The sequence below is a fragment of the Periplaneta americana genome, chromosome 14, assembly GCF_040183065.1.
Source record: "Periplaneta americana isolate PAMFEO1 chromosome 14, P.americana_PAMFEO1_priV1, whole genome shotgun sequence".
NCBI lineage: Eukaryota > Metazoa > Arthropoda > Insecta > Blattodea > Blattidae > Periplaneta > Periplaneta americana.
In genome coordinates this window covers 155327060-155337784 of record NC_091130.1, presented here as the reverse complement: position 1 = coordinate 155337784, position 10725 = coordinate 155327060, and the positions used below count along the sequence as shown (strand labels likewise).

Here is a 10725-nt window from a genome sequence, read left to right as displayed (position 1 = left end):
TCAGCACCATCCAGTAGCACTTTCATTATTGTGATTGTCTTCAAACAAAAGCCTTTCCCAAATACTTCTCTCCATTTCCAATTCATTTTATTTCTTCATTATACCAAGTACAGTATTAGCTAGGGCATTCGTGATATAACGAATTGATTTCCACATTTCCAGTGTCACTGATAATGAAAAAATAGGTTATAGGCATGTTGTCTGTCTCTATACATGTGTAAGCAGTTTCTCCTAAACTACTGGTTGGATTTTGTTCATATTCAGTACCTGAAATTGCAAGGAATAGTGACGTGCATTCCATAACCTCTCCTACTCAAATCCCATCCTCACCTTCCCGTGGCGCAACCTGTTTTAAACAAATGAGGCTCTGGGGACCGAGTCACAGCGGTATAACTGTTCCATCAAAAATGGAGGAAATGCCATTTCAGCATGCTGACATGCATAAGCATCCCTTAAGTGGCGAAGAGGGGATATGGTTGGTGGAGTTGTCTGACAATCCTCCCAGCTAGGTCATTATTGATCCGTTAACCTATGTCAAGTATGGTTCTCCAAACAGTTTGGGGATTGTGTAGGTGATATAGCCGCCATATTTTTCAAAGATATTGTCATGGTTAGCCACTGACGCACAGATTTTGAGATGTTCCAAATCCATTTTTGATTTGAGTTGCACAATGGACAGTTAGGAGACTGATAATGCCGCCATAACATAAAGATGTAGTGTCTACATTAAAACAGTTATAGGCCTACTGTTTGCTACCTCACTCTCCTATATTGGAGAGCAAAAGAGTTAATGGCTTTATTGCCAAGAACTTGGCATTAGATAGTTAAAATCAAGTTACTCAGTACCTATCTACGAGTAAATTTATCTCGGAAGATGCAGTGAAATATAATAACAATTAATAGGTGTTTTATAAGAAACGTAAAAAATGATATATTACAGTTATATGAACACTAATAAATATAATATAATTATTAAAGAAATTAGTAATAGTCAGACATGTTTCGGAGATGCTTCTCCATCCTCAGTGCCTATTTACCACGATGGCTGGTTCAGGTGATCGAACCCTGTTATTGCTTGGCTTAAAGGAGTCTGACAACGCGGTTCAATCACCTGAACCAGCCGTCGTGGTAAATAGTCATTGAGGATGGAGAAGCATCTCCGAAACATGTCTGACTATTACTAATTTCTTTAATAATAGTATTATATTTATTAGTGTTCATATAACTGTAATATATCATTGTTTACGTTTCTTATCAAATCTATGGACACTGTACAATTGGCCTAACATGTGTGGTTTATCTTTGAATATAATAGGTGTTTGTTTGAAATCAGAAAAAAATCGGAAACAAACTCGAACTCTATCGTAACGATTTTTTTTATTTTGTTTCTTGCATAAGATGAACAAATATATGAAACGAACAACCTAGTATGTCTGCAGAGCTATATGCTTAGAAGAAATTAATTATATAAAGGTATCCCCGTAACATGCCATGAAGGCACTTGGGGGGCATGGAGGTAGAGCCCCATGCTTTCCATGACCTCGGCACTAGAATGAGGTGGTGTGGTCGGCACCACGCTCTGACCGCCTTTTACCCCCGGGAAAGACCCGGTACTCAATTTTATAGGAGGCTGAGTGAACCTCAGGGCCGTTCTGAAAGTTTGGCAACGAGATGTCACCACCTGGGATCGAACCCCGGACCTTCCAGTCTGTAGCCAGCTGCTCTACCAACTGAGCTACCCGGCCGCCCAGAAATTAATTTATATACAGAATTTATTTTTAATTTTCGTTTCGAATATTCTTCTTCTATTTTTTTATACCCAAGAACTTGTTTTTAGACCATTTTTCTCTTAGTTTCCCAGTATAGACTGGAGATGTCTTTTTGCCTCTTGTCAATCCTTGTTTAGAGCACTATACAGAAATAAAGTCTGCATTCATAATGTCTCCAGTCTTCATTACATAATACATAGTGTATGATTCCATCACATTCGTTCTTTCCACATGTGCCAAGCAATCATAGCTAGTCAGAATTCTGAATCTTGCTACGGCATTCTTACAATGTGTGAATTATAGTGCTTTCCATACTTTATCAACATTCACTCACTTTCTTTCATGATAGTTTTTTTTGTTATACATGCCAGTATTGTTATTCATTTAGCATCACCCTGGGGGGGGGGGGCCTGTGTAGCTTGAGGTTGGATATGGACGCGAGTAAGATTGCTATGGAGTAACGGTTAGCATGCCTGACTGTGAAACAAGCGAGTCCGGATTCAAATCCTGATTGGGACAAGTTACCTGGTTGAGGTATTTTCGACCCATGAAAAACAAATGTTGGGTAACTTTCGGTAACCTTGGATTCCTTTTGCTGGCATTATTACCTTCATCTCATTCAGACGCGAAAAACGATAGTAATTGATAAAGCATTTAAAATAACCAATTAAAAACATATTGTCCCCCATTTTACAGCTCTCAAAATGCATTAGGAATGTCCACAATAACAGCCAGGCGATGTAATACTGTATGATGGTGATTTAGTTGAGCAATGGTGGAATGCCGGTAGTGGAAATGTGAATACCCCGCGAAACCTACCACCAAACACAGTCTTTGTCCACCATAAATTTCAGTTGGACCCGTCGGGATTCGAACCCGGGTTGCCAGCATGGAAAACCGACGGTACGCCATATTCTGGGAGATTATGGTGTTGAACAAGTTAATTTATGATTATATTGTCTATAGACCTATCGAACAGTTCTCTATATTTTGTATCCTTTTTTTACCTACGTCAACCCATATTGCTATTACGCATTCTTTTTTACGCCTGTATTTTCTCTTCCATTTATAGCGAATCATTACTATAAGACTATTATTAAATAGCTATATATAGTATCGAGTTTCCTCTAAACCGTGTGTATTATATTTAGGCGTGCTGATGTTTCAGTGTATAGTCTCGTCATAGGTAATTAACTCCGAGTTTTTGAATGAAATGACACTCGAACACAAGTATAACTACGTTTGGACTATAGCTTACGATTCCCACGCGCTGTTTTATTTTTCAATCATGGCTGACAGGCAGAATTATAAATAAGTGAGTATTGTAGTAATAAAGTTTGTCACAGAGTAATTACAGTGATTAAAACATGTTTTATAAACGGCGTCCTCTATAGATGTGAGTGTCGGCCAGCTGCTTTGTTTTCTATCATTTCATAATGTGTATGATTTATATTTCTAGCATAAACATTGGTACGAACTTCGTGCAATGAAAGATATTTGGCAACATTGCCAGCTGTTCATAACAATTAATAACGAAACATTTTTTTTTGTGTCGTACCATATCTCTGCGTGGATAGAAAGATAACTTTAATCTTGCCGTGTTTAATTACCAAGACTATTATTACGCATGTAAAGTACTCATGAAATGCAACTTACACAAGCCTCATATTGTCTTGACATTTATCTTTGAATGTTTATAAATATTGACACTTAGGATGATATGGTCAACTTTACCACATTTTTAACCATTGTTATATTTCTCTGGCTATATTTTACTAATTATGAAAAACATTTTAACGACTCGGGAGATTGTAGTATGTGATCACATAACCTAAAAGCAGACATTTTTTAAAGAACTAAAAAAGGAAGTCAAGACAGAAACAAGCCTTTTGTGAGCTGTGTGTTGTTGGTAACTGCGTTAGAATTGTGTGTTAAATATGTATGTACTTAAAATCGAATCGAATTTTGTGAGAAAGATTTACTTTGATATGGGTACATAATTATGATAGCAACATCTCTGAATGTAATTATTGATAGGAAGAGAGACTTTGGGGCTTCAGTAATTAATGATACACAGTGTAGTCAACGTATTGCAATAGGTAGTACTTAGAATAAAATTTATTGGGATTGGTGGGTGATAATAGCTTAGTTCATGCAAGTAATCTGCTTTTATATGACACTTGGCTTCTAGACTAGAAGCTATCAAAACTTAAATTGAGAGGATGATGACATTGACTTGTTACACAGTTGTTCCCTTCCCTTCTGATCCCTACCCGTTTCGTTTCGAATTCTCTTCCCATTCCTTCCCTTTTCCTTTTGTTTTCCCTTTTCTCCCCTTTTCCTTTCCCGTCCCATCTCTTTTCCGTATCCTTTCAAACCAGTCCTTTCCCTTCCCTTCCCATTCTTTCCCTTATCCTTTTCCCTGCTTTTGCCATCCCTTCCCTTTCTCTTTCCCTTTCCCTTCCTATTCCTTCACTTTTCCATTTCTTTTTCCCTTCCTTTCCCAACCCCTCCCTCATCCTTTTCCTCTTTCTTTTCCTTTTTCTCTTCCCCTTTCCCTTCTCTTACATTTTCCTTTCGCTTTCTCTTCTCTTTCCATTCCTTCCCCTTTCCTTTTCCTTTCTCTTCCCTTCCTATCCCTTCCCTTTTCCTTTTCCTGTTTCCTTCCCATCCCATCCCTTTTCCTTTCCATATCTTCCATTTTTCTTTTCCTTCCCATCCCTTCAATTTTCCTTTTCCTTTTCTTTCCCCTTTGCCGTCCCTTCTGATCCATTCCCTTTTCCTTTTGCTTTCCCTTCCCATCCATACCCCTTTTTCTTTTCCTCTTTTCCTTTCCCTTCTCTTGCCATCCCTTCTTTTTTGCCTTTCGTTTCCCTTCCCTCCCCTTCTTCCTTCCATTTTTTTCCCCTTCCGTTGCCTTCTCCTCCCCTTTTCACTTTTCCCTTTACCCCTCTTTTCTCCTTCTCCATTCCCTCTTCTTCTTCTTCCCTTCTCTCCCCTCCCCTCCCTACCCTCCCCTCCCCTCTCCTCTCCACTAGTCACAAGTTGAGAAATGTTACTATTTTGTTGAGTCAGATACACTTTGCTGGAAAATGAAATGTATGATATTTATCTTATTATTTTACTAAATTGCAATAAATTGTATTGTAAAACTATGTTTCTTTAATCAAAAATTTTCTGCCATATTTTACATGAAAATACAGATTTCACTGAAGTGACTAAGTAGCCAATGCACTTAGATTTCAAACTACAGAATGATTTATATAGAACTAACATATTTCTTTCTTTCTTTATTTCAAAACGAATGATGCTAGCCACAATTTGTTATACCTCAAATGTAGAGTACCTTTTGGAGATTACCAACCTCTTAATTTCAAAATATTGAATCTACTAATGTTAACTTGTTGCTCTACTCGCTTGGCTACTGATAGTCTTTCTCTTAATTCTCCAACTACTAAATAATGGTCAGAATTACAGTCTGCCCCCCTAAAGGTTCGAATTTCTACTACCGGTATACTAGTATGTCTTCGTTTATCTATCAAGATGTGGTCTATCTGGTTGTGTATCAATCTACCTGGAGAAATCCAAGTATATTTATGTATATTCTTATGGGAAATGTTGTACTTTTTAGAATTAAATTTTTTGATGTGGCAAAGTTGACTAACCTAACTTCATTGTCATTACTAGTTACATGTAGGCTCTCTTTTCCAATAGTTGATTTAAAAATATCCTCCCATCCTACTTTAGCATTGAAATCCCTCAATAAAATTTTCATGTGATATCTAGATAATTGATCAAAAGTGTGTTTCAATTCTTCATAGAAGCTATTATTATATGGTCGTCGTTCTCTTCTGTATGGACGTGAGCATTTATAATTACGATATCGCACCATCTACCCTTAAGTACTAAATACGATAACCTGTCATTGATAAATTCGACCTTTTTTACTGCTGATTTTATTCTTTTATGAACAAAGAATCCTGTTCCTAATTGGTAATTATTGTTTCCTTCCCCATAATACAAGTAATCTCCTATTTGTGATATGCCATTCCCATCTAACCTAACCTCTTGTACTCCCACGAAGTCTATTCTATATCTAGCTAGTTCTTTTGCTACTAATGTTACCCCTCCTGTTCTATAAAGACTAGTGCCAAATCTCATAACCTTATTTCTTTGCTGTGGTCGTGCCAGAGAATCAGTCCCATTCCAAGGCTTATTGTGTGGATTTGTAACAAGTTGTGTTTTTTATGGTGATGGGTTGTTAGCCCTTCGCTCATCCCCCAAGCTGGAGGACCACCCCTTATTAGCTGTTCACGACTGCTAATTCAATATATTTGCAGCTACCCTCCATTTCTGGAGGCCGTCTGCTCTATCCGCAACCTGAGGACGCGCCGTGCCATGGTGTACTAGTAGACTATATTGTAAAAATCTTCTGTATATATTTCAACTAGACTGTGACCATAATTAAGACTTTATAGTATTATTAAGATTTTTTTTGACATGTTCCATATTCTAGCTGTGAAGTGATATATGAATACCATGGAATGTAAATAAATACAATGCAATACTACTATAACTTTCTTCCAGAGATCTGTCAGCAGAAAAAGTTATCTTTATGGAGGAGGGAATGAAGAGTGTACCGGTAATTATTGAGTCCTCCACATATCTGCCCCAAGACGGATTGCTTCTCACAACCGAATTGAAGATACATATGGATTTCTCTGTGAGTAGAAACTATCAGCTGTCGTTGGTTATGATGTTAATTGATGCCACATAATTTTGGGAGCACTGATATGATTACAAGAAGTTAAAGGTTGTTAGAATATTTTGTGTTATTACTGTCGTAAGTATGGAAGATGTAACGACTTTTGTACTTCAAGACGGTAAGAAGTTTTGGTGGTAGAACTTGACAGCTATGGATTGTTGTTGATTCAAAAGCGAGGGCAAATTTTTTCAAGTCTCTATTTTAAAGAATGATTAACACAGCTTGGTGAAGCTAATGCAACATACGCTGACAATAACGGAATAAGAAACACGGGCGCTAGAAAAAAGGCAAATGGTGATAAAAAGAGAAACCAAGATTCAGGAAATGATAGGGAAGAAAGTAGTGAAAAGAATAAGGGTGCGAGTGTAAGTGGAAATCTAGTAATTGAAAGTGAAAGCGTGGGGGGAAAAAATAAAAGTGGAATAGAAGAAGAAATAAAGGATATAGCAAAGATATTTGATACGTTTAAAAAAATGTGGATGTGATCAAAAAGTGCAAATGAAGGGAAACAGGAAAAGATCGAGAAGTATAGGGGAGAGAGAAAGTGTATAAGCAGACGTGTAGAATAAAATATAAGTAGGCTATTTATAAGAAGTGAGAATAGTGACAATGGATTAAGTGTAAGCAGAATAGTGAGAAAGTGAAAGTGAGCGCAAATAGGAATGAGAGAAAATAGTGAGAAAGGGTTAAGAGAAGTGAACAAGTGACAGCATAAAATTAGTACCAACATTTGAACGTTGGAACAGTAAATGAATACAAGAGAAAGATAGGAGAAAAGGTCAAAGAACAAATAGGACAAATAATTAAATGTATGGGTGCTGAGCAATATGATAATTTATAGAGATAATTTGAAATTGAGATTTTAGTGAATAGTAGTTAGAGATAAAGGGGGTGTGAAAGTAGTATAGAATATTAGATATGTTAGGATTAAGGAACAAATAGAAAATAGTAAATGAAATGTAGGAGAAATACTGAAGGGGAGTTTTGACCAAATAAGAAAAAAGGTACATAGTGTAATTGGGAGTATTTGTGTAGACGTGTACTGCAAATAATGTGTTATTGTAATAATATGTTAATGGTGGCACCGGATACAGAAATGTGAGGTACACCATTACATGTAAAGAAGTGCTGTGAAGAAATATATCATATCATATATCATATCATATCATATATCATATCATATATCATATCATATCATATCATATCATATCATATCATATCATATATCATATCATATCATATTATATATCATATCATATCATATATATCATATCATATCATATCATATCATGTCATATCATATATCATATCATATCATATCATATATCATATCATATCATATCATATATCATATCATATCATATCATATCATATCATATATCATATATATCATATCATATCATATCATATCATATCATATCATATCATATCATATATCGTATCATATCGTATCATATCATATCATATCATATATCAAATATATCATATCATATCATATATCATATCATATCATATATCGTATCATATCATATCATATCATATATCAAATATATCATATCATATCATATATCATATCATATCATATATCATATATATCATATCATATATCATATATATATCATATCATATCATATATCATATCATATCTTATCATATATCGTATCATATCGTATCATATCATATTATATATCAAATATATCATATCATATCATATATCATATCATATCATATCATATCATATCATATCATATATCATATCATATCATATATCATATCATATCATATATCGTATCATATCGTATCATATCATATCATATCATATCATATATCAAATATATCATATCATATCATATCATATCATATATCATATCATATCATATCATATCATATCATATATCATATCATATCATATCATATCATATCATATCATATCATATCATATCATGTCATAATACAACATACAGAGGGATCTGCAAGACAGACATTCACATCACGTGATAAATGGCAAAAGGAGGACAGTTGAAGGGTTGGGTGCAAGAAAGGCACTTCTCTCAAATGCAAGTTTTGAAAAATTGATGTTGAAAATTCAAACCGTAATGATGTTACCTATGCACGCCTTTACATTTTGGTTACTCCTGGCTCTGTGATCACAGTATTGAACTACAACTTGGTGATCATATGCATAACAGATCAGAGAACACAATAAAGCTTTTTACTTAAAAAGGGCATATCCTCTAAAATGCCCTTCTTGCACCCAGCCCCTCAATTTATAAAATAACATCAACATCATGAGCTTGCACTGCAGAGGAGCAGTACACATGATTATTTGTAGTGTTCATCCTTTTGAAAATATTTCCTACACAGGCAGTTCTTACTGTACTGCGCTTTATCTTTTGATGTTACTTCTCTGATTACCTACATTACTGTGGTGCATTTCTGAGAAAACCAAACAATTATATTATTATAAAATTTAGTTCTCAACAATTTCTTGATTAACTGAAAAACTGTCCACGCCTGTGGAGTAATGGTTAGCACGTCTAGCCGCGAAACCAGGTGGCCCGGGTTCGATTCCCGGTCGGGACAAGTTACCTGGTTGAGGTTTTTTCCGGGGTTTTCCCTCAACCCAATATGAGCAAATGCTGCGTAACTTTCGGTGCTGGATCCCGGACTCATTTCACCGGCATTATCACCTTCATCTCATTCAGATGCTAAATAACCAAAGCTGTTGATAAAACGTCGTAAAATAACATACTAAACTGAAAAACTTGTAGTGGACGTAAATGTTACAGTGTTCTTTCTTTCTGTTCTAGATAAATGTGTTTGTGTGCATCCTAGAATATGCCTTTCAAGCTTCGTTTGAAGAAGAGTCGTCAGTATAATGTTGTGTCTAAGTCTTTGTTTGTGATATGTGTGGAGCTACTAGATGGAACGTCAATAGAATGTACCTTGTCAGCCGAGAGCAGTGGAAGAGAATGCCTGGACAATGTGTGTCAGAGACTTGGTCTGCAGCAGGTGAGAAAATGGCCATTCCTGCATATTGGGTGTTCAGGTCCAAAGTCGCTTGTAATAAATTTATTTTCGTTTATGCTATATCAGTAAAAATTTAACATTTCCAGGCATAAATTTTGTGATATTTTGTCATCATCACAATCACAGCACTAGAGTCCAAAGTGGACCTTGGCTTCTCTCACAACAGCTCTCGACTTCACTCTACCCCAGCCACTGTCCTCCAATTCCTCGTTCCCAGGCATGTAACATCTCGCAATACGTCGTCCATCGACTGCTTCTTCGGTCTTCCTCTTCTTCTTTCTCCCTCCATTCCTGCATTCATTATAATCTTAGGAAGTCTTCCCTTCTCCATTCTCACTATATGTCAGTGGCGTAGCGTCAATGTAAGCTAAAAAGCTCAGCTTCCCCAGTTAATAATAATTTCATAATAAACCTGCAATTATGAACAAAATTATTTATTAATTTTAATAGAATTTATATTTATGCATTAAATATTGTGATGCGGCAGCTCAGGATGATTCGTGATGCAGCAGTAAACAAGAAGCCTGCACACACCAGCTTCCAAGCAGACTGGTTTCTTCTGTGTAATCCACCCCGCAGATTTTCCATCCCTTTCTAACTAAACTACCCTAGTCGCAAGGCTCACAAGAAGCTAGCTTTAACATTTAAAATAAGTAGTTTCCGAGTTATCCCTTTCGTGAGATGTGTTCAGTTGAAGTGTTAGTGTGCATTGTGGCTGATATAATAAATAATGAGTGAAATAACAGTTCCTGACACCAATTTACTTGAATTTTTAGGACAATTCTATTATCAAGACTGACTTACAAACAAAAGTGCGATTTAAAAAACAAATGACCATGTCTATTTGTTAGAGATATGTGTAAACCATGAAATCATATTTTACTACGTACCATTTGAGGTCATGCCTTAATGGTATTACTTACGAGGTTCCAACCAATCTTCGGACTGCTGGCTTGACATTGACTACTATTTATTTCAAGACTATATTTTTGTAATACGTTTTCTCATATGTACATGAAAGACAACTTGAGTTAGCTTCCCCTTCTCAAAATTTTATGCTACGCCACTGCTATGTGTCCTAACCATCTCAGCCTAATAGATTTGATAAACCTCATTATATTCTCGCCTTCCAATAGCTGATCAATCTCTTTATTCTTTCTT

The 10725-nt window shown here is 35.8% G+C and overlaps 1 protein-coding gene across 2 annotated transcripts in view; it reads left to right on the top strand.

The window, feature by feature from the left end:
- The first annotated feature begins 2962 nt into the window (after positions 1 to 2962).
- The window catches only part of Pez (protein tyrosine phosphatase non-receptor pez), a 58768-nt gene continuing 51005 nt past the window's right edge, over positions 2963 to 10725 (top strand). For both annotated transcript variants that reach the window (XR_011336005.1, XM_069846407.1), the window contains exons 1-3: positions 2963 to 3084; positions 6357 to 6492; positions 9345 to 9546. Coding sequence is in view for 1 of the 2 variants with exons in the window: in XM_069846407.1 (XP_069702508.1) it covers positions 9373 to 9546 (174 nt within the window). In the remaining variant the exon portion in view is untranslated. The remainder of the gene's footprint in view (positions 3085 to 6356; positions 6493 to 9344; positions 9547 to 10725) is intronic.